Source organism: Dipodomys spectabilis, unplaced genomic scaffold (genome assembly GCF_019054845.1).
Source record: "Dipodomys spectabilis isolate Male_0828 unplaced genomic scaffold, ASM1905484v1 ptg000061l, whole genome shotgun sequence".
Taxonomy (NCBI): Eukaryota; Metazoa; Chordata; class Mammalia; order Rodentia; family Heteromyidae; genus Dipodomys; species Dipodomys spectabilis.
The window spans coordinates 5242279-5267698 of NW_024870738.1; the positions used below are offsets into that span (position 1 = coordinate 5242279).

Here is a 25420-nt window from a genome sequence, read left to right on the forward strand (position 1 = left end):
TCTCCAGTTAACCAGCAAAAAGCTGGAGCTGAACACTTGGCTCAAATGGTAAGAGTACCAGACATGAATGAAAAAGCTGAGAGGTCAAACTCCAGTACACACACACAATAGTTGTTTTATTTTTATAGGCATATAATAAATTACATATAAGGAGTTTCATCATGATACCATTAATAATTTTATACTACACGTTGAAATTGTTTTATTGTATTCAAATTACTCAATTACTAAAATTTATTTCATGTTTATATTTACTGTGTTATTATGGCTACTAGAACATTTCAACAAACATGTGGGCTGGGTATAGTGGTATATACCTGTACTCTTAGCAGTTAGGAAACCCAAAGCAGGTGGGTCATGAGTTTGGGAGCAGCCACACTACCAAGTGAAATCCTGTCACACACCTCCACACACACCAAAAAAGAAAAGGAAATCAAGTAACACAGTCATTTACATTATACTTTTTGCATAGCTCAGGTCTCAAAAGCAGCTGGTATAAAGGAGAAAGAAAGATCTCTGAACTCTTCTAAAACCTGGGATAAATCTTGGGTTTCTCATCAACCAATGTCTGCCTGTTGCTGAAAAGAACCCCAGCATTCACAATGACTCACAATTTTGGGGATGCTCCACATCTGGGTAGTATTATTTGAAATAGAAACACTGTATCTCTGGTGCATCCTTGGGAAGTGTCTGGGATACTAGTCAATAACTGGTCTTGCCAGCATTGATAATACAAAGATGAATCTACTCAGCATCAACTCATCCCTCCAGACCAATTCAAGCACTGTTCGTAGCAAAGACTTCGCCACTTGGGTCACCACATTGTTCATGTTCTCTGCTGTATCCACTCAGAATTGGGCCTTTTAGCATATCCACAATACCTGGGAGAAACTAACAAATTACTGACCTTTCCCCCTGTACATTGTTTCCTCGGTATCTCCAATTATTATTTTTTCATGAAATGGAGAATTAGAATCTTACCTAAAATAAGGACGTTTCTTAAACCCTATAGCAAAAAGAAAAAAAAATCTTTGCATGATGTCTCTCAAGAACATAGAACAATCTGATAATATGACCTCTAGGAAGGAGAACAATGTATCAGAGCAAAGAGTTTAATGAGAGACTTTTCTGTAATCTTCCCATTTGTAACTGCAATTCATGCAGTCTTTTTTAAGATCCTTTCAAATTTTATTTTTACTGTATAGAGAAAAGAGGTTTTAAAATTTGAATTCCACTGGAGATACACTTTTAGATCAGGAATAAATAAACTTTTCCTGTAAGGGGTCAAATAGTTTAGCCTTTGTGGGTCTCCATGGCAACCATTCCTCTTTTATAGCAAAAAAAGCAACCATAGACAAGAAGTAATGGAATGTATACGACTGTGCTCCAACAAAACTTTATTTACAAAAGTAGGTGAGATTTGTCCTGCTACCATAGTTTGTATAGGGTGGGAACAGCTACTATAGTTTGCTTGGAACAGCAGTAGTGTATAGGTGTCCATCGTGTGTGTGTGTGTCTGTGTGTGTGTCTGTGTGTGTGTGTGATTGAATCCAGGGACTTCCTTATGCTAGGCAAGCACTCTATCATTAAACCACATGCCCAGCCTTATGTTTACATTCTTAAACAGATTTTTAAAAAAATATCCTTTCAACCTGAGTTGAATTTCATTTAATAGGGTTGGGGAAAAAAGAAAGATGAGGTTAGAAGTATAGCTCAGTGGCACAATACTTCCTTAGCAAGTACAAGGCCCTGGATTCTGTCCCCAGTGCTGCAAACAAAAAAAAAGGAAAGGTAATGGAGATACAGAATAAAACCATCTAGTGTGTAAGATAAAAATCATAACCTTCATAATATTCATTAAGAAAAAGTGAAGACATCCGGTGCTGGTGACTCATGCCTATAATCCTAGCTACTAATGCTGAATAGCTAAAGTAAGGTGAGAGAGAAATTAAAAATGTAACAAAAAGTAAGCCAGGTTCAGAAGCTGAGAAAGAAGTAGAACAATAAGGCAGAAAAATCACTAGAATAGCAAGAAATGGCATCAACTGTTCAATAATGCACACAACTGCAGTCTTTCCATCACTCTCACTTGTCTTTTAGATGTTAAATGAGATACACTGCCCCTAGAGGGGTAATTAGGTTCAAGAATAGAAAAGGCCTAGTTTTTATAAATCTGTGACCAAAAGGAATACCTGAAAAAGGTCTACAAAGTACACCCGTGTCACACGACTCTCTGGTTGTAAAACCAACCCAAATCCTTTGTCTCCAGGCTTGAGTGATAGTATCCAAACAGGATAATTGTGAAGGTGCAGGAAGGTATGTTGTTCTCACTGTACCCTGTTCCTGATACCATGCATAGCTTCTGGCAGGGAGCTCAAGATGAATGTTAGTGAATGCTTTATGGTAATTTTCTAGGTGCCAAGGGGCTGTCCAATATGCTAAGCAGCCATGCTACTACTACTCTACATTTTGTTCCATTCCTAGTTAAAAGGGAGTGTTCAAAGAGGGGGAAAAAAATCACCTAGCAAAACCAGAGAGGCTGGTTCATTGTTTCTTAAGTGCCCTTTTCCAGGTTCCATTTACATGCATTATTAGCCATCAGAAAAAGCACTTGTTAACAATGACTTTAGAAATCATAATCATTAAAATGGAAAACTTCCATTTAAACCAGACTACCCTTTGTGATGTTAAAAGCATCCCTCAGAGCTTTCACCCTCCTCTCTGTGAGGCCTATTCGAGCTTTTAACCTGGGCTTTTGATTTGGAGTCTCTTGTGATCTCTTCCAGCTATAATTTTTACAAGTAGAACCCTGAAGCTTTTTAATATTTTTGTTTACCACAATTATTCAGCTTATTTTCTTTACATGTGTTGGGTATGTTACTTTTCTGTGATATCTTTCAAAGTAATTCAATAGAATATGATGGCTTTTAAAAAAAACTTTAAGAGGAAAAAAATGAAGTGAACAGTTAAAGTATTTAAATTAGCGTGAAGGCTTATATATGAGCAACAAATTATCTTAAACATATTCATCAGGAAAAAACTAGGAAGTATACTACATAAAAATGTTGAATATCTGAGCCAGGAATGATACAAGCTAGTAGAAAAGCAGGGAAATGTGGCTATAGAACTTGCAGATGGCATGGTAAGCTGATTAGCCAAAACCAACCTAACGAGAAAAATGGAGATTAGGGACTACGAAAGATTGATGAGGTTAAAAGGACAAAAGAATGAGGAAATAAGGATAAGATAGTCAATTTTTGGTGTCACATCCAACAGAAAGACCCACCAATCAGAAATCCATCTTCAAGAACTCCAGTTCACCCTATTTAACCCAAGGCCCAGCTCTGTAACAACAAAGATGTTACAAGATGGCTGACTCAGGCTGAAGTGCTGTCTTCCTGTGGCATATCTATACCCCATACTCTCTTTCTCTGATATATTTCTTTTCTAATAAACTTTTCTATCATATCTTTACTCTGTTCATATCCTTCTGAATTCTGAATTCTTTTCCTGTTGGACAAAGGGCTGAGGTTATTTATTGTCCTAAACTTTTGATTAAGTATGTCTTTTTTCTGACTTGTACTTATCAAATGGTATCAATAAGGCAGGTGAGGGACACATGGGGCTAGATCCTGTCTTTATTTTCTATTTTGACTTTTTTACTGTAAACATTTTAATCATTTTTATGTCTATAAGTGTTCAATTAAAGTATGACTGAATCTTCCTCAAAAGTTAAGCAGAAATACCATATGACAGCGCAACTCCACTCTAGGTACATATCCAAAAGAATCAAAAGCACATACTCCAACAAATATTTGCACATGAATGTTCACAGCAGCACTATTCACAATAGTCCAAAGGTGGAAATGAGCCAAATGCCTATTAGCCAGCAAATAATGTGTGGCTGCAGATACATAAAGGAATTTTATTTGGCCATAAAAAACAAAGTTCAACTACATGATACAACATAGACAGAACCTTGAAACAGGTAAGATAAATGAAAGAAGCCAGGCACAAAAAGGTTACACACTGAATGATTCCACTCATATGAATATCTGGATGGGAAAATCTATATACATAGAAAAGAAATGGGAGGTTCCAGAGGATGGGAAGAAGGAAAAATGAGGAGTGACTGCTATCAGACATAGGGATTTATTTTGGAGTGATGACCACTTTTATTTTGGAGTGATGACAACATTTTAAAACTAGATAAAGGGAGTGGTAGCAACAAATGCCACTGTACTACTCATGTTATAATGAATCATTCTGTTGTGTAAATTGCACCTCAATTAAAATGCTGATCATGATTCCTGATTTTTGGATCTGCTATATACATTTTGTGTTTAAAGTGAGGATCATACTTGCACCACTCCAAGTCTTAGAAATGTTCATTTTTACTTTTTCCTGGGAAATAAGCAAGATGAGTAATCAAAATATCCTTGGCCAATATACAAATCTGTGGTTGAATTTCAGAGTAAGAGAGCAACTCATTTTTTTTTTTTACTTAATTACAACACAAGACTTGTTACCCTAGCACAGAGGAAGACCCTATTACCTGGATACTCGCTTATCACAGTGACATCATGACATCAGTATGTGCGGGACAAAACAAAAACAAAATTTCTTTCTCCAACACAGCCAAATTAATAAACTCAGAGATGAGAATGGAAACATCACCACGGAAACAACCAAGATTCAGAACATTATAAGGGAATACTTCTCAAAACTTTATGCTAATAAGTTTGAGAACTTGACAGAAATGGACCTCTTCCTAGCAAATATTGACATGCCAAAACTAAACCAAGATGAGTTAAACTATCTTAACAGGCCCATATCAAGCATTGAAATAGAAACAGCAATAAGAGACCTCCCAGCTAAGAAAAGTCCAGGACCAGATGGTTTTACAGCGGAATTTTACAAGGCCTTCAAAGCAGAGCTCACACCAATTCTCCTCCAACTCTTCAATGAAATTGAAAGAGAAAGCTCACTACCGAACACATTCTATGAAGCCATCATAACCCTCATCCCAAAACCAGGCAGGGACTCATCAAAGAAAGAGAACTATAGACCCATTTCTGTGATGAACATTGATGCAAAACTTCTCAACAAAATTTTGGCCAACCGACTTCAACAATTCATCCAAAAAATCATACACCACGATCAAACAGGATTCATTTCAGAGCTGCAAAGCTGGTTCAATATACGCAAATCAATTAATATTATTCATCACATCAACAGGAACAAGAATAAGAACCACATGGTTATCTCAATAGACGCAGAAAAAGCATTCGACAAGATCCAACACCCCTTTATGATGAAGGTTTTGGAAAAATTAGGAATCCATGGAACATTCCTCAATATAATAAAGGCTGTATATGACAAACCTACAGCCAGCATTATACTCAATGGTGAAAAACTGAAGCCATTTCCTCTTAACTCAGGAACAAGACAAGGATGCCCACTCTCTCCACTTCTCTTCAATCTAGTATTAGAATGCCTAGCTACAGCAATAAGACAAGATGCAGACATAAAGGGGATCCAAATAGGGAAAGAAGAACTAAAACTCTCCCTCTTTGCAGATGACATGATCTTGTATTTAAAGAATCCCATAGACTCCACTCCCAAATTACTCAAGCTGATTCAAAACTTTGGCAAAGTAGCAGGTTATAAAATTAACCCCCAAAAATCAATGGCTTTTCTGTATGCCAACAATGAGAAAAGTGTGGCTGAAATTAGGAAAGCAACTGCATTTGTAATAGCCCCACAAAAAATAAAATACCTCGGAATTAACTTAACTAAAGAAGTGAAGGACCTCTATGATGAAAACTAAAATCTTGAAAAAGGAAATCAACACAGAACTTAAAAAATGGCAAAACCTCCCATGCTCCTGGATTGGAAAGATTAACATCGTGAAAATGGCAATACTTCCCAAGGCTATCTACAAATTCAACGCAATACCTATCAAAATTCCACCCTCATTCTTCAAGGAAATAGAAGAGGCAATCCAAAAATTCATATGGAACAACAAAAGACCCCGAATAGCAAAAACGCTCCTCAACGGAAAGAACACTGCTGGAGGAATATCAATACCAAATTTCAAACTCTACTATAAAGCCATAGTAATCAAAACAGCTTGGTATTGGCATAAGAACAGACCTCAGGACCAATGGAATAGAATTGAAAACCCAGAAATGAACCTACAGACCTATAGCCATCTAATCTTCGATAAGGGAGCTAAAACAATAGAATGGAAGACAGACAGCCTCTTCAGTAAATGGTGCTGGCAAAACTGGTTATCTACATGTAGAAAACTAAAGCTAGATCCTTATATATCACCCTGCACCAGAATCAACTCCAAATGGATCAAAGACCTTGAACTCAAAGCAAACACTCTGAAAACATTAAAGGATGGAATAGGAGAAACCCTGGGTCTCCTTGGCTCAGGCCGAAATTTTCTGAATAGAGACCCGGAAACACAACAAATCAAAGAAAGGTTGGACAAATGGGATTGCATAAGGTTGCAGAGCTTCTGCAGGGCAAATGACATAGCTAGCAAGATAAATAGAAAGCCCACGGATTGGGAGAAGATCTTTACTAGCCATACAACGGACAAGGGTCTCATATCTAAAACATACTTGGAACTCAAAAAATTAAACCACCCAACAACAAATCCTCAAAGAAACAACTGCCCAATATTAAAGAGAAGCTTCTCTGAAGAAGAAAGAAGGATGGCCAATAGACACATGAAGAAATGTTCAACATCCCTAGCCATAAAAGAAATGCATATCAAAACAACATTGAGATATCACCTCACTCCAGTTAGAACGGCAAAAATCAAGAACTCTAACAACAACAGATGCTGGAGGGGATGTGGACAGAAAGGAACCTTACTTCATTGTTGGTGGGAATGTAAACTTGTTCAACCACTTTGGAAAGCAGTATGGAGGTTCCTCAAAAGACTTCACATAGAACTCCCCTATGACCCAGCAATCCCACTTTTGGGCATTTACCCAAATGATCACAAACAAGACCACACTAAAGCTACCAGCACAACTATGTTTATTGCAGCATTATTTACCATAGCTAAGATATGGAACCAACCCAGATGCCCCTCAGTAGATGAATGGATCAAGAAAATGTGGTATATATACACAATGGAATTCTATGCCTCCATCAGAAAGAATGACATTTCCCCATTTGTTAGGAAATGGAAAGGCTTGGAAAAAATTATATTAAATGAAGTAAGCCAGGCCCAAAGAAACATAGGTCCCATGGTTTCCCTTATTTGCAATATCTAGTAGATGTATGAGTCAAGCAGAAAAAGTCAGATAATGTGATGTTAGGAAAAAAAACCCTCAAATATGTATTTTAATGTTTTTGTTTCTTTCATGCATGTGTTTCTAACGCATTTATAAGATTATTTCTTTGTGGCTTTGTATGTCCCTCCCCCACAGTGTAACCCCTGCTTTCACTATATTTGATGTCAGCATAACATGTGGAGGAGACGGGGACAAACAAGTCGTTTAAGGATTCAGGTGGACCTGTTGCAACAATGAGAAGTACAAAATGTCATGTCAAAACCAGCTTTACAATGTCGGTGGGGGGGGGAGGGGGGGTATGATTGGGTGGGAGGGAGGGGGGAGGCTGGGAAGGGAGGTGAAGGGTAAACAAAGGAGGAGGCTGCAATGCTTGGTAAGAAATGTATGCGTTATCCTGCCCATGTAATTGTAACCCCTCTGTACAGTATGTTCTCAAATAAAATAAAATAAAATTTAAAAAAAATAAATAAATGAAAGTTAACTATAACTTACAAAAAAAAAAAAATTTCCTTCTCCATGACTGATTGTTGGAAAAAGTTTAATTAACTACAAAAATCTATGAATATCAAAGGTGGCCTCTGGAGAAAAATGGAAACTATTCCTTTGGTTCTGGTTCACAAGAGTAAGCATCAGAAGAATCCCTTTGAGTCTTTACAGTCCATGCTGGTAAACACTAGAGTGAGTCTTTACAAGTGTGGTGATTTCTTCAGGTATTTCCTTCATGTTGATTACAATTGCTTCAGTGGCTTAAAAAGAGAATATAAGTATTAGCAACATCAAAAATGAATAATACACATCTTTAAAATACCTCCAGCTAAAGCCAGATGCCAATGGCTCACACCTGTAATCCTCTATACTCAGGAGGCTGTGATTTGAGGATTGAGGTTCAAAGCCAGACTGAGCAAGAAAGTCTATAAGACTCTTTTCTATTAACTACCAGAAAACTGAAAGTGGAGCTGTGGCTCAAAGTGGTAGAGCACTAGCCTTGAGCAAAAAAACTCATGAACAATGCCCAGGCCCTGAGTTCAAAACCCAGGACTGGCACAAAAAAATGCCTCTAGCTGGGCACTGGTGGCTCACACCTGTAATCCTTGCTACTCAAGAGACTGAGATCTGAGGACTGTGGTTCAAAGTCATCCTGGGCAGGAAAGGCCATTAAACTCTTATGTCCAATTGACTACCAAAAAACAGAAGTGGACTGTGGCTCAAACAGATAGAGCCTTAGCCTTAAATAAGAAACATCTCAGGGACAGGGCCCAGACCCTAAACTCAAGACCAAAAAAAAAAAAAATCCCAAAACAAAACAAACCTCCCGATAAGCTGTACAGTGTTTTGCTTTATTCCTGAAGGTGACTGTGTTTAGTTAAACCTAAGTACACATAGCTGTGCTTCCCACTGATGAACATGTGCAGTATTCTCCTCAGATAAATACTAAAGAACTCACACTAGAGCAATGAACTGCCATCCCTACTAAAAAGAAGCTATCCAATTTGAGGTCTGTCACAACCCCTAGGGTAATCCCTGGCAATACCTGCCTCTGAGAATAAATTTAGGAAAGTGATGCAGGTTCCTGTCCTTTCTCATAATATGAAATAGAGCCACAGGAAAAATAAGCTGCCCTTGGACACCAATCTTGTCTCTAGTATCTTCCTACGAAGAAATAAAATGTTATTTTATTTTATACAAATCCAAAGGAATCTGCCATACAATGAGAGATCTACACTACAGTCAGTAAACTGTTTTTGTAAATAAAGTTTTATTGGCACAGGGCCATGTCAATTTCTTTCTTTCTTGCCTCTGGCTGCTTTCCTACTACAATGACAGATTTCTGTAGTTGTGACAAAGACTGCAAGACCCACAAGCCTAGCATACTTACTACCTGGCCTTGCAGAAAAATAAATGTGCCAATGCCCAACTTAAACTACTACAACTCTAAACAGCTATAGCTCCCAGATACTTATTTACTGGCATATTTATACACTCGTTTCTGAACTCAGATGCATCCTATTTCTCCCAAGTCCTAATTCTGAAGAGTGCCGTGGGCACTTAGATCTGTCCTGCTCTCTGTTCCCATCAGATAGCATCCCAAGGAAGCTAAGACCTGTAATATTCCCATCTACTTGTCGATTGGACTAGTACTTGAAGATTTCTTCTTACCTTCTCAGAAGACCCTGCTATTCCAAGTCATTCGTTAGTTGCATATCAGCTATATTTGGCTCTAGAAAGCTATCATCACTGGCAATGCTGGATCCATCACTAGAGCAAAAGAAAAACTAATTTAGCAAGGTGTTAAAAAAAACACTTACCAATTATTCATTTTCAGTTGCAAATATGTTCTATAATTAACTTCCAGCTAGAGAAAATACTAAGGAATGCTCTGTTATCACTTTGTGGTCACTAGAGGGAGAGGTGAGTCCAACCACATGCATGGCCTTCTTCTTGGGTCAAAGAAATGAATTACTTGCTGTCATTAGAAATTGGAACCTACTTATTGAGAAGATTCAGGGAAAAAAATCAGTTCAAGTTGAAATTTATCTTCTGGAGACCACTGATCACCAGTGAACTTCAACAAAACCTTGATTTCTCTCCTATGCCTCTTACTTATGGTCTGCTTTCTACTAGAGCTGTTCTATTTTTTTTAATGACTTAAAATGAAAGCCTGTGTTGCTAAGTTCCCCTTCATTTTCTAAGAATCTATTCTTCAGACTGTGGCCTAAGTCTTAAGCTATCTGAAATTGAGTATCACTTAGTTCTTTCCCTACTGATCTCAATTTGTTGTCAAGTGCATACAATATTACCTGGCTACTTGGGTTTTTCATACTTCACATTTCTGATGCAAACTATTTCCTTTTTGACAAGAAGGGTTTCAGGACACAATAAACAAAAATATGGTATGTTACCAGGTGCTAGTAGCTCATGCCTGTAATCCTAGCTACTCAGGAGGCTGAGATCATGGTTTGATGCCAGCACAAGAAAGAAGGAAGGCTTTGAGACTTTTATCTCCACTTGAGCACCAAAATAGTCAGAAATCGAGCTGTGGGGGCTGGGAAGGTGGCTCAGTGGTAGAGCCCTTGCCTTGCATGCATGAGGCCCTGAGTTTGATTCCTTAGTACCACATAACCAGAAAAAAAAAAAAAGCCAGAAGTGGCGCTATGGCTCAAGTGGTAGAATGCTAGCCTTGAGCTGAAGAGCTGAGGGACAGTGCCCAGGCCCAGAGTTCAGGCCCATGACCGGACCCAAAAAAAAAAAAGACCTGATTTCTGTCTTGGGGCTGGGAAGGTGGCTCAGTGGTAGAGTGCTTGCCTTGCATGCATGAGGCCCTGGGTTCGATTCCTCAGCACCACATAAGCAAAAAGGAAAAAAAGCCGGAAGTGGCGCTGTGGCTCAAGAGGTAGAGCGCTAGCCTTGAGCTGAAGAGCTGAGGGACAGCGCCCAGGCCCAGAGCTCAGGCCCCTTGACTGGCAAAAAAAAGAAAAAGAAAGAAAAGAAAAAGAAATCGAGCTGTGGCTCAATTGGTAGAGTGCTAGCCTTTTGCAAAAAAAGTTCAGTGATAATGCCCTGGCCCTGATTTCAAGCCCCAGGACCAGCACCAAAAACAAAAAAAAAAAAAAAACAAAAAAAACCCTGGAAATGATGCTCTGGATCTTTCCTGACAGTAGATCCATTAAGACCTCAGGTGAGAGGTGTTGTCCCTATATCCAGAGAAAAGGAGACTCCTTCCTCTGAGACACAGGGACAGAGAGAAGAATCTGAATAAATGGGCCCTGGTTCATTTCCCAGTCCATTCCATGACATCATACTCCTTACCCTATTCTATTTCTCCATAACTCTCCACTTTTCCTCAAACATGCTACAGAAAGCACTAGGGCTTATTTCCTCAACAAAGACTCTTTTTTTTCTGGTTGGTCGTGGGGCTTGAACTCTGGGCCTGGGCACTGTCCCTCAGCTCTTCAGCTCAAGGCTAGCACTCTACCACTTGAGCCACAGCGCCACCTCTGGCTTTTTCTGCTTATGTGGTGCTGAGGAATCGAACCCAGGGCCTCATGCATGCAAGGCAAGCACTCTACCACTGAGCCACCTTCCCAGCCCCTAACAAAGACTCTTATGTCACATAAAATTTATATTAAACTCAAAAGGGGTGACATGGGGTCAAGGGGAAAAGGGTAGATGAATACAGAAGAGAAAAATGGGGAAAAAAAAAAAACAGTCAAAAATCCGGTGTAAGCCACACTGGTGGCTCACACCTGTAATCCTACCTACTCAGAAGGCTGAGATCTGAGGATCATGATTCAAAGCCAGCATGGGTAGGAAAGTCTGTAAGACTCTTATGTCCAATAAACCGCCAGAAAACCAGAAGTGGCGGTGTGGCTCAAATGGTAGAGCACTCACCTCGAGCTGAAGAGCTGAGGGACACCGCCCAGGCTCAGAGTTCAAGCCCCACAACCAACAGAAAAAAAAAAAAGAATCCAATGTATAGCCTACAAAATTAAGAAGAGTGAGGGAAGGGGTGAAGAGGGGAAGGATGGTGAGAATATTCAAAGGGGTGACATTGGTCAAGATATATGCTATTCATAAACTTTGTTAAATGGCAAATCCTTTGTACAACTACTTAAAGATAATCATAAAAAGAAAAAAATTATATTAAATGAATGTGTATATCTTTCGTTAGTAATCTGTCTCTGGCTATCATGGCCTCAGAAATGAACCTAAGCTGGGGAGAGGAAAAAGATGTTTTTCCTCCCCTCCAGCAACACGAAAGAAAGGACTAGAGAACAGTAAACACAGCTGTGGATGGCTGATTCACTAGTCAGATACTATCCTTTTTGTTTCAGCTGCAGATTGGTTTTTGTCTGGGTGTTCCTCCCTAGATACAAAGGAATCAGTCATCCATGGCTGTTAGCAAATCTCACAGGGAACTTAGACTTGGTGGTCATTATGACTAGGGCCTGCAGGTTGGATCAAGACCTAGGAAACATGAAGATACACATATAAAAAGTTAATATACTCTCTAGTTGCTTTGCCTTGAAACCCTAGCCACTTCAGGTCATATTTTCACTGCAATTTATATGCTAGCAGCATGGAAGTTTTCTATTCCAACAAACATGCACATCAAAACCGGACACTGGTAGTTCATGCCTGTAATCCTAGCTCTCAGAAGGTTGAGATCTAAGGATCACAGTTCAAAGCCAGCCCGGGCAGGAAAGCCCATGAGACTCTTATCTCCAATTAACCACCAAAAAATCCCCAGAAGTGGGACTGTGCTCAAGTGGTAGATCACTAATGTTGAACATCAAAGCTCAGGGACAAAACCCAGGCCCTGAGTTTAAACCCCAGGACCAGTACCAAAAAAAAAAAAACCTCATTAGTCCAAAGGTTTGAGAAATATGCCATTTTCAAATTAGAAATCTAAGGGATGATCTTATTTCCTTGATTCACATATAGTATTCAGTATAGAACTGGTTGTTGAAACCCCTTATCACCATGCTGGGTTCCTTTAAAAATATATCTCAGGCCGGGCGCTGGTGGCTCATGCCTGTAATCCTAGCTACTCAGGAGGCTGAGATCTGAGGATCGCGGTTCAAAGCCAGCCCGGGCAGGAGAGACCGTGAGACTCCTATCTCCAATAAACCACCAGAAAACCAGAAGTGGCGCTGTAGCTCAAGTGGTAGAGCGCTCGCCTTGAGCTGAAGAGCTCAGGGACAGCGCCCAGGCCCAGAGTTCAAGCCCCACGACCGACAAAAAAAAAAAAAATATATATATATATATATATATATATATATCTCAATGAGTAAGCTCTGCAATTGAACCTCAGCTCTGAGACATAAACTCAGTTTAGGTCTTCTTGCTTGGTTTCAAGTAAACCATAACATTAATGAACTCCACTAGCGTGCTACTGATACTGCTAGGTAGTATTCATTCTGTGCCTGACCCATCCGGAGCATCTACTGACTAATAACAACCAGAGTCTGAATTCCAAAGCAGGTAAAAGTTCACTTTTTTAAAAAATGGAAGAAGGGCATGGTTTTAGAAACTCTATGCTGACAGGCTAAAAAACAATGATTTACTATACATATATTGAGTATTAAAAGATTCAAAACAAAGCAAAAAAGATTCTCTATCTTTTCTGGGTTGTATGCTCACTGTCTTCACTGACTTTTGGACAAACCAGCAGAGATATAGGGACACTCGAGCAGGGAGAAGAGATGGAAGATTAAGAACTGGGCTACGGAATAGAGTGTAGCTCAAGGGGTAGGGCACCTGTCTAGCAAGTGTAAGGCCCTGAGTTCGATCCCCAGTACCACCAAAAGAATGAATTGGACATAAAAGACAAATGTATCCCTAAGATTAGTAGAGTAAAAGATAAGTCATAGTTAGACTTTAGTTCAGGAAAATCACTTCTGCTGCATAAGAATTGCAGAACATTTTTGTAAACTGGCTGGAAAAGTCGATATAACTTTGTACATTCTACCTATGTCTTCTTTCCTAGAATAGAAAGAAGGGAGATTCAGAAAAAACTCCATTGCTTCAGGTGTCAAATTTTACACACACTTCTTTTCCCTTCAGTAAGCTCAGAGTAGAGTGTAGGGTAGGCTAACATCTTCTCTCTCAGATAGCCCCCATCCTATAAGTAGGATGTTTTTGCAGTGCTAGAGTTTGAACTAAGGGCCTTTTACTTGCTAATAATGTATTCTACTACTGAGCCATACCTCCAGCTCAAGATTTATTGATATCAATAATTACTTATTAGGGGCTGGGAAGGTGGCTCAGTGGTAGAGCACTTGCCTTGCACGCATGAGGCCCTGGGTTCGATTCCTCAGCACCACATAAGCAAAAAGAAAAAAGCCGAAAGTGGCACTGTGGCTCAAGTGGTAGAGCGCTAGCTTTGAGCTGAAGAGCTGAGGGACAGAGCCCAGGCCCAGAGTTCAGGCCCATGACCGAACCAAAAAAAAAAAAAATTACTTATTAGCCACATACCTTTGGATAGTTCACATGACCCTTGAGAATCAAAAACAAAGTAGCAATAACAAGTTGCCAATTTCACTAAAACATTGAAGGCTAAAAAAGACTGTGTAAAGTTCCTATGAAAACTACATAAAATGTGTAAGCTGTAGCTATTTATTATGGCTGCATACCCAATTCATAATATAGTATTTCCTTGAAACTCATAGAGATACAAAGAATCAGGAGAAATTGCAAAGGGCATGATTTTCAGAACTGTTTCCCATACTCATGGGATACAGCATAATTCCCAGCACCATACTAGCCAGTGGGCTTAGGTAGGTCTGTTTCTAACCTTTCTTATTTCCCATCTGAAGGCCATTTGCCCTAAGCTCTGTCAATACACCAAAATGGCAGAGGCAAAAATCTAACAAAATGAGGTTCCAGCTTGAGTTCATTCATCTCCACTGATTTTCTTTCATATGTGTTCAGAGATCCAGGGTAGGACAATAAAGTAGACCATGATGCTCTAGAACAAAATTATCAAAAGAAGTGCTACTGCCAAACTTGCTGACTTGAGGGCATTCATCTGCTGGCAAAAGAAACAAGTGGTAGAAATAAAAGGTGGGTCCCTGATGGACACAGAACAATGGCTCCTGCACATGCTACGGAATGCGGGTGCCACTCTGTGCTAGGCATGTGACTTGGGGTTTTATTTCTGTTTCACAAAGAACCAATGTAAAAGAAATCATAAGCTAGATTTATCTGAGTATATTTCCACTTAATTAAAAACATTTCAGCTCTGTCTTAAGACTAATCTATCTTTCTGAATAAATCTAACATTCACACTGGGTTCACCATGTTATACTGTTGTTGGTTTTTAGACAGTTTTACTATGTAGCACTGGACATTATTTTTTCTACCAGTACTAAGGGGCTTGAATTGAGCTCCTAGATGCTGTCCCCTAGCTTTTTCTCTCAAGGCTAGAGCTCTACCACTTGAGCCACTCCTCCACTTCCAGATTTTTGGTGGTTAAGAATCTCATGGATTTGGGGCTGGGAAGGTAGCTTAGTGGTAGAGCGCTTGCCTTGCATGTCTGAGGCCTGAGGTTCGATTCCTCAGCACCACATAAGCAAAAAGTAAAAAGCCAGAAGTGGCATTGTGGCTCGAGTGATAGAGCACTCACCTTGAGCTGAAGAGCTGAGGGACAGCGCCCAGAGTTCAGGCCTCACAACCAGACCCCCCCCCCCAAAAAAAAAAAAAGAATCTCATGGATTTTCCTGCTCTGGCTGGCTTCAAACCTTGATCCTCAGACCTCAACCATCTGAGTAGCTTGGGTTATAGGCCTGAGCCATGCCAGACTTGGCCCTAAACTTTTGATCCTTCTACTTCAGTCTTCCAAGAGCTGAGATTACAGGGAGGTATCATCACTAGATATTAAGATTTTCTGTATTAAATTCTATAATGTGAGCCAGGCACCGGTGGCTCACATCTGTAACCCTAGCTACTCAGGAGGCTGAGATCTGAGGATCACGATTCAAAGTCAGCCCAGGCAGGAAAGTCTGTGAGACTGTTATCTCCAATGAACCATCAAGAAAACCAGAAGTGGCGCTGTGGCTCAAGTGGTAGAATGCTCACCTTGAGCTGAAGAGCTGAGGGACAGTGCCCAGGCCCAGAGTTCAAGCTCCCATGACAAAAAAAAAAAAAAAATTAATGAGGGTATTCTTAAGCCTGCACTGTCCAAAACACTAGCCACATGCCATGGTGTCTATCTACATTGAAAGCAATTGGGATCAATTAAAATTAAAAATGCCATTCTTTATTTGCATTGGCTAACCTTCCAGTGCTCTGTAGCCATATGTAGTTCATGACTGCCATATCTTATAGTGCAGACCATTAAACATTTCACTCATTTCAAAAGCTTTTAATGGATAGTATTACTTACTTTTAAAACAAATAAATCCTATTTTAAAAACAAAATATAAGCCGGGTCCCGTAGCTCACACCTGTCATCCTAGCTACTCAGGAGAGGCTGAGATATGAGAATCATGGTTCAAAGCCAGCCCGGGCAGGAGAGTCCATGAGACTCTTATCTCCAATTAACCACTAGAAAACCGGAAGCGGCACTGTGCCTCAAGTGGTAGAGCACTAGCCTTGAGCTGAACAGCTGGGGGACAGGGCTCAGGACCAGAGTTCAAGCCCCATGACCGACAAAAAAACAAACAAAAAATTACAATCATCATGCAATAGTCCTTGTCATTTCATCAAAAAAGTTTTGTTTTTAAAGGTCTGTCTAAGGGGCTGGGAAGGTGGCTCAGTGGTAGAGTGCTTGTCTCACATGCTTGAGACCCTGGGTTTCATTCCTCAGCACTACATAAGCAGAAAAAGCTGGAAGTGGTGCTATGGCTCAAGTGGTAAAGTGCTAGCCTTGAGCTGAAGAGCTAAGGGACAGCACCCAGGCCCAGAGTTCAAGCCCCATGACCAAAAAAAGAAAAAGGTCTGGCTAAAATTGAAGCAAATATCTTTCATGCACATACATGCTCATACAAAGAGTGGAATCTCTCTGAAAAATAAAAAGGATTTCACAAGACAAAAAGCAAAGTCACAAGCAGCCATATACACACATGGGAATCACTATCACTAAGACACTCTCTTGACTTACAAAAGAGTTGATCACAATGGCTCCCATGTGAATCTTGACATTGACAAATAAAAGACGTATCACAGTGAGACAGATTTATTGAAGACATCCAGTTCCTGGTAAATTCCCAATGTAAGAAAACCTATTCCAAGGCACTAGTAAAAAAGCATCATAATGCCTAGCAGAGTCCATTGTAGGCTGACCACAGGCAGCTGGTAAATTATTTCTCCATTACCAAAAAAGAGGTAATTGGAATGTTGATTTTAGGGTTAATGACACAAGGCCATGAGTCAGTAGCTCACTCCTGTAATCTTAGCTACTTAGGAGGCTGACATCTGAGGATCCTGGTTCAAAGCCAGCCCTGACAGGAAAGTTTCTGAGACTCTTATCTCCAATAAACTACTCCCAAAAAAAAGCTGGAAATGGAGCTGGAGTTCAAGCCTCAGGACCAGCGCGCGCGCACACACACACACACACACACACACGTGCGCATTAATGACATAGGATTCACAGCATGCACATATTCCTCCATATTTTCTATCAAAATCCATTTCATGTGGGAAAACACATGTTTTAAAAACATGTTGCCATGCACACAGAAAGCATTGTTACTGCCATACTTACTTCCTTCTCAAAGGGCCCCTGGAAGCCATTAAATAGGAAAGCAACAGAATAACTTAGTATGCCTTCAATGAGTTTTGCATTTCATAGTAAACAGTAGAATACAACCCAATTCAAGCATTAAAAGCACAGTAGTCTGTAGTAGTCTGAACTCCATTCCTAGCTGGCAACCAAAACTTCAGCACTGCAGGGGGTCATGATCAATAAAGAGCACCTTTTAACCTATATATAATCCCCAAAGGAAGGAGAACTCAAGCATGATTTCTTAACAGTAATTACCAAGGTGGGCAGAGGGAGAGGTATAGAGGTGAAGTCAATCACAGGAGAGAGCTGTTTTAAAAGAAGTTTAAAAAGCATGACTCAAAAAAAGAAGCAAAAATAACAATTCTGCTCCCCACCCCACCCCCCGCCCCACCAATTCCCTTTTGTGTGAAATGTAACAGAGGCAAAAGTACCATTGTGACAATAAGTTAAGGTTTACAAAACACCATGTTGACTATTCTTCACACAAACCTAAAGACCAGGAGTAGTGACTTGAACCAAATTCCCCAGGAAGTGGCTGATACAGAAACCAGATCCATTGCACCTGACCTACTCATTGAATCTGTCACCATATAGGACATGAGCAGCCCCTAGCAATATCAAACATGCAGCCCAAAAGCCAAAAGGCAAGGTGATTATGGGTTTGAAATAGTTCTAGAAAACAAATACCAGATTCATGCAGAGAGAACTAGCTTCTTACACCGAGTCAAAGTGTGATCTTTCAGAGTCAGAGCACACAGAGCCAGCCAAAGAAGGGTAAGTGTGCCTTACAGGGAGGTAATGATCACTGCAAACAATGGAGAGAATTCTCTCACCCCCACCTTAACCACTGCCGAAAGCTGCCATCCTAATAGCAAACAGATCAGTATTTTCCTCCCACAGAGCAGTGCAGGAGTATATATCAACAACCAAGAGGCAATGGCATTAAAACCCTCAAGGGAATTCAGGGTACTGCAAGTTTGTTCCATATGGATTTATGTACATTTTCTCCTGTAAGCCAAAGGAAACCACTGAGGGCTTTAAACTCCAGAATAATGTGGGAGGATCATTTTGACAGCAGAAAATGGATTAGGAACAGGAAAGCTTGAGGCCTAGAGACCAAGTAGGAGGCTCTGCAGTAGGCAAGTGATCCAGGAGCTTAGAACTAAAGGAAACTTAATAAGAGTATAATAATAATAATAATAACTATTATCATAGACTAGGCACTGTGCTAAGTGCTTTATATGTAATGTGAAATTGAATCTTGATTACTATCGTGGGAATGAGGGACTATTATGACCCCCTCCATGTGTGCGTGCACTGCTGGGGATAGTACACAGAGCCGCCTTGTGCATACTAACTACTTGCCCTACCACTGAGCTACACCCTCAGCTCACATCATCTCTTGGTATCTGTAAGTTATATGTGAGCCTGAGTTTGTGAGTGTGTGTCTGTGTGCTATAACTGGGACTTGAACCCCCAAACTCCAATTCTTGCTTGGCTTTTTTGCTAATGACTGGCACTCTACCACATGAGCCATAGCTCCACTTCTGACTTTTTACTGGTTAAATGGAGATAAAAGTGTCATGAATCTTCCTGCCTGGGCTGGCTTCAGACCTTGATCCTCAGATTTCAGTCTCCTGAGTGGCTAGGATTACAGGCACTGGCACCTGACACTTTTCCTTCCTTCCTTCCTTCCTTCCTTCCTTCCTTCCTTCCTTCCTTCCTTCCTTCCTTCCTTTCTTTTTCTTTCTTTCTGTTTTTGTGCCAGTCCTGCTGCTTGAACTCAGAGCTCCACACTCTCACTTGATTTTTCACTCACAGCTGGTGTTCTACCAGTTGAGTCATACCTCTACTTCTGGCATTTTGCAGGATAACTGGAGATAAGAGTCTCACAGGATTTTTCTGCCTGGGCTAACTTTGAACCGTGTACCTCAGACCTCAGCATTCTGAGTAGGCTGGATTATAGTCATGAGCTACTACCATCCAGCCCTGTGAGGTGTTCTGAAGCTTGATGTGTAGTGACAGTGCATAAGAGCTTTACAGGGCAGCCACAGACACACATATGCTGAAAAGCAATTGACAAACTTTACACTCCAGTCTTTCATTTGTTGCTTACAAATGGAATTCCCAGGGCTAGTGCAGGTGGGTGACTCAGTGGTAGAGTGCATGCTTAGCGTAAGACTCAACCCCAGGGCTGGGAAGGTGGCTCAGTGGTAGAGCACTTGCCTTGCATGCTTGAGGCCCTGGGTTCAATTCCTCAGCACCACATAAGCAGAAAAAAAAAAGCCAGAAGTGGCACTGTGGCTCAAATGGTAGAGCACTAGCCTTGAGCTGAAGAGCTGAGGGACAGCACCCAGGCCCAGAGTTCAAGTCCCACGACCGGACCCCCCCCCCCCAAAAAAAACACTAGCTTTAAGCAAAACTCAGTGAAATGCCAAGCACTAGGGTCTCACGCCCATAATCCTAGCTACTCAGGAGACTGAAATTTGAGGATGGCAGTTCAAAGCAGCCCAGGCAGGAAAGTCTATGAGACTCTTATCTCCAATTGGCCCCCAGAAAACCAGAAGTTGCGCTATGGCTCAAATTGTAGAGTGCTAGCCTTGAGCACAAAAAAGTCTCAGGAACAGCACCTAGGCCCTGAGTTCAAGCCCCAGAAAAGATATTCCTGACAGAGACTATGTTTTTAGATACCAAAAAATTCACAATTACAAAAATCTTAGTGCATTGTATTTAATACAAGTCTCCTAATATTCTGCCTCCAAGTACATGAAACCATCTCATTTCACTCACTATACTATATGTCAGCCAGACCATGTAAGCTGCTGTTATCTTTTATACATGGGACAAATTATATTTAGACATTGGAAAACAGACATCATCCAAGAATTGTAATGGTTTGACAGACCTATAATTTTCCATTGGATTTATTTATTCTAAAAATATCTTATTAATTAGACTTATACAAACAGAGCTAACACAACAGGCCTGAGGCTGACATCTTTAGAAAGGCTTGCAGAGTTGGTCCTGGGCAGGTGTCTGGGTCTGTAGCTTCCAGAATGTGTGATCCCTAACTGATAAGATTATTTCCCTGAGCCAAGGTGGAGGACTTGAGCCAGAGCTCCACTTCCACTGTTCTGTGACCAGCTCTCAGAAAATCCCTAAACTCCCAAGACTCAAATGGGCTTCTCTGGGCAGAAATATCACCCACATGTTATGTTTTCACTGCTGGAAGGAGGATGCACTCTAGGTGATTTATCACAGGAGGGAAGGAACACAGGAAACCTGCAAATGGCTATCTGTAGACTCCACTTAACATCTTTTCCCTTACTGGTCCTGCTGTGCATGCTCACTGGGTGACAATGACAAACAACAAGCCGTGACTACAAGTAGATTCTGATTCCTTCTCAAAAATTACCAACTATGTAGGAGGTCTTGTGAAGCCTTCAAACCAAGACAAGAGCTTGATTGTACATGTACGTTTTAGTAGCTCATAACAACCTGCAAAATAACTACTTTGAAACTATTATACCACTGAATAGACTGCTACAGTTCTAAAACTAGGTGGAATTGGTCTTTATAACTGCTCTGCTATTCTCAAGATATTTACTTTACTAGCTTTCAATCTCCAAACAATATTCTTATTACAACTTCTCAAGTGCTCAAAGATAAATACTCTCTACCAGGCAGAATGCAGAGGTTACCACTCAGGTATTCTTACTTGAAACCGAATCTTTTTACACTCTGTGCCTTAAAGACATCAAGCTGTCTATATGCCATTTGAATAGCATCTGAGTCCATTTCCAGGCAAAGAAGTCATTATTCTAGTGTTCATTCTATAGTTGATTACAAGAGGAAATCTTGTTGGAAAGAAACACAGTTCCAGCTCAGCTCATATGAAAGCCTGGCCATCAAATCAGTTGCTTTTCCTAGTTCACAACTTCCATGAAGCTATTGTAGTCTTGGTGTCTGTCACTGGATTCATAGTCACCATCCTTGGTCAAAGATACCCCTGCAAATGCGTCAAGATTGGACTCGACTACATCCGTCTTCCTCTGCTACCTATATTTATTACTTTAATGGGTAACAAATGACGCCTGTGTGCTAGGGAGCCAGAGAAAGAAAGATAAAAGAAAGATGCTGACTGCCCTTCAGGAAGGCACGAGTTGGTAATTAACACATAGGAATTCTCTCACAACCCCAGAAGGCTATTAGTGAACTGGAATTCCAATATACACATCAGAATTTTATTAAGAGGACTTTTCTTCCATACAAGATATACTGGGCCTAGTTCAGGAATTGCTAGCAAGCAATTTTGTCAAAATCTGCCAGGGAGATTCATTCAGAGACCATGGCCTCCAAGCAGGAATTACCAGGCCAGAGGACACAGGTGTCCAGTGCTCGCAAACTACACAGGACTCATATGCTAGGAATGCTTGCCAACAGTCAGATCGTTATGAGTGAATAATTGCTCCCAGTCATCTAACGTATTCTACTGTCATCCCTCTCTTATAGTGCATGATCCTAAAGTAAAATAGAGACTAAAAGGAGTTATGAAGGGTCACAGTATGCATGTGACATAGAACTACACTGTAATTTGTTTTTATGTCAGTCCTGGGGCTTGAACGCAGGGCCTGGGCTCTGTTCTTAAGCTTTTGTGCTCAAAACTAGCACTCCAGCACTCGAACCACAGCTCCACTTGTAGCTTTTTGGTAGTTTATTGGAGATAAGAGTCTCATGGGCTTTTCCACTCAGGCGGGCTTTGAACCACAATCTTCAGATCTCACCCTCTTTAATAGCTAAAATTATAGGCATGAGCCACACTGGAATTTTTAATCTGCTACATAAACTACGAGGTCTGAGAACACCTCAGCATCTTCTTTATGTGAAATATCTTATGCAGTACCACAGCCCTTCAGTCATAGTATGGAAACCTTGGCTAAAATAGGGAAGAGCTTGGTGTTTCCTTACCCATTCCTCCAGCTCTGTACGCCCAGTTTGAAAGTCAGTGTACTGGTTCAAGACCGCAGACAGTGATCATTAATTCAGCAAGGCACCTGGCAGGCAAGCTATGTCATTCCATATGGACACATAGGCAAAGAAAAAGCTAGAGCTGTGGGCCTCTCCAAGCAGGTAACAGCACTAATATACAGGTTTGTGTAACTCATATTTACATACACACCCATGCACAGATCCTGGCAGCCCTTAATGACAGTAATACAAAGGCTGTTGGCTAGCATGAGGGTCAGCCATAGGAATTTTCTAAACAACTTGTAAGGTCGCGGTGATAATTACCTCCTCCTCCTAAGGCTATGCTAGTCTACTTAGTTCCTTCACTTGCAAACTTTTGACATAAATATTCTTCAATGAAAAGAAGTAAAGATGTTTGCTAAAGATTTTTTTTTACTCAAACCTGATCTTAACAATCATTTTATAGTTCACCTACAACAGTAAAAGACACTTTTTGCAACTGTCTTGCTATGTAGCCCAAGCTGGCCAAAACTCAGTGTGTAGCCCAAACTAGCCTAGGATTCTCCTGCCTCAGCCTCCTAGGTACTGGGATTACAGGCATGCACACAGCTAGCAAAATACATTTTTTTCATTACTAGAGATTAAACTCAGAGCCTTACACGTGCGAGGTAAGTGATCTACAATTGTGGCATACCCCTGGTCCACAAAATACATTTTAAATGTCAACAGTAATCAGAGTCAGGTAAATATGAGCTTGGTTTACAATAATGCTATGATAATGAAAAGAATAATAAAGGTTCAGGTATAAGGAAACAAAATAAAATCAACTGAACAAGGCCGAAATCCCTGCAGTAAAAACAAATTACTTAATTTACAATTTTTGAGGGAGAGAAGAAAGTCAGACTCCTACTTCACTAAAAATGAAGTTCATATAAATCTGACAAGAAAGAATAACAAAGGAAGTGAATTTGATCAAAGCACATTGTTTGGATTGTATAACAATATCAGAATGAAACTCCTTTGTACAATTAATATACACTAATAAAAAGAAAGCCCATATAGATTACAGACAAATTATAATATCAAAATAATAACATTAGGATTATTATTTATATGAAATTCTATAGGAAAAGGCTTCAGGAAAGATACTAAAAGCAAATCAGGAAAGTAAAAGATTTGGCTACATTTTTTTTTTTTTCTGTCAGTTGTGGGGTTGAACTCTGGGCCTGGACGCTGTCCCTGAGCTCTTCAGCTCAAGGTGAGCACTCTACCACTTGAGCCACAGCACCACTTCCAGTTTTCAGGTGGTTAATTGGACATAAGGGTCTCACAGACTTTCCTGCTTGGGCTGGCTTTGATCCTCAGATCTTAGCCTCCTGAGTAGCCAGGATTACAGGTATAAACCACCAGCACCTGGCTTGGCTACATAATTTTTTATAAAATATAAGAAGGATGAGGGAGAATTATAGAGAGGATGAATTTGATTAAGGTGCTTTGTATGCATATATGGAAATGTCACAATAAAACACTCTTGTAGCTGGGCGCCGGTGGCTCGCGCCTGTAATCCTAGCTACTCAGGAGGCTGAGATCTGAAGATCACGGTTCAAAGCCAGCCTGGGCAGGAAAGACGGTGAGACTCCTATCTCCAATAAACCACCAGAAAACAGGAAGTGGCGCTATAGCTCAAGTGGTAGAGGGCTCACCTTGAGCTGTAGAGCTGAGGGACAGTGCCCAGGCCCAGAATTTAAGCCCCAGGACTGACAAAAAAAAAATAAAGCCCTTGTATAACTAGTATACACTAATAAAAACTGTTTTAAAAACATAAAGGAAGTTTAAAGTCCTTATGTAAAACCTTTCTTTTCAGTACTAGGATTTGAACTCAGTGCCTGATACTTGCTAGGCACGCTCTCTACCACTAGAGTCAGGCTTTTAGCTCCCTCAGCTAAAACTTCAGGGAGAATAAAATTTGCCAGTAGCAACAAGAAAAAGATGATGAAAAGGATATGAACAGGCTACTCATGAAAGAAAGAGCTAATAAACATATACAATATTAAAATATACTTCCTTATTGGAGAATCAAGAAATGAAAATCTGATTTTTTAACTTAGAAAACTGATAACAATTTCTAAAAATAATACTCAATGTCAGCTGGGACATTATCACTGCAAATGTGATTAAATTGTTTTCATAAAGAGAAATGAGATTTAAGGTTAAAAAAAAGTGATCTTTCACTTTAAAAAAATTAAACAATATTAAGTTTTGTAAGCAATATAAGATAATAGTAACAACACATCTTGGGTCATTGCTGGAGCAGTAAACCAGTTAGTTACCTGGGAGACAGTTTACACATGTGCTGCAGGTAGGCATTCAGGTTCCCAGTTGCTGCAAGTAAGAGTCCCAAATATGGAGGGGAAGGCTTCATAGGCCTAGAAGAAAATTCAGGATGGAATTGGACACCAACAAAATATGGATGATCTGAAATGAGAGCAATCATAATGAGATTGAAACCAATATGAGAACTGCTTGAAAGGTTATCTCATTATTGAATAAAAAATTTAGTAAGTATTAAAATGATAATTTATCATCATTGTGAATTTCATTATCTCTTTTTGGTGAATTCCAAACTGTAAAGCATTTCACTGAAGAAGAGATCTGGAATATTACTTCTGGAAGGGGTTATACTGAGCAAAGTTAGGCAAGAGTGGTTTTCTGTTGTTTTTGTTGTGGTGGTTATTTATGCTGGTTCTGGGGCTTGAACTTAGGGACTGGGTGCTGTCCTTCAGTTTTTTTGCTCAAGACCAGTACTCTACCACTTGTGTCACAGCTCCACTTCTTTTTGATAGTTAATTAGAGATAAAAGTCTCACAGATGGGCTAGGAATGTGGCTTGGTGGTAGAGTACTTGACTA

General features: G+C 40.2%; 1 protein-coding gene across 6 annotated transcripts in view; it reads right to left on the reverse strand.

Moving 5' to 3' along the window:
• Positions 1-7840: 7840 nt before the first annotated feature.
• The window catches only part of Ctps2 (CTP synthase 2), a 102676-nt gene continuing 85096 nt past the window's right edge, over positions 7841-25420 (reverse strand). For all 6 annotated transcript variants that reach the window (XM_042680449.1, XM_042680451.1, XM_042680452.1 and 3 more), the window contains 3 exons: positions 24843-24987; positions 9477-9575; positions 7841-8065 (listed from right to left, as the gene is read on the reverse strand). In XM_042680449.1, the coding sequence (XP_042536383.1) occupies positions 9494-9575; positions 24843-24987 (227 nt within the window). In that variant the 3' untranslated portion in view covers positions 7841-8065; positions 9477-9493. The remainder of the gene's footprint in view (positions 8066-9476; positions 9576-24842; positions 24988-25420) is intronic.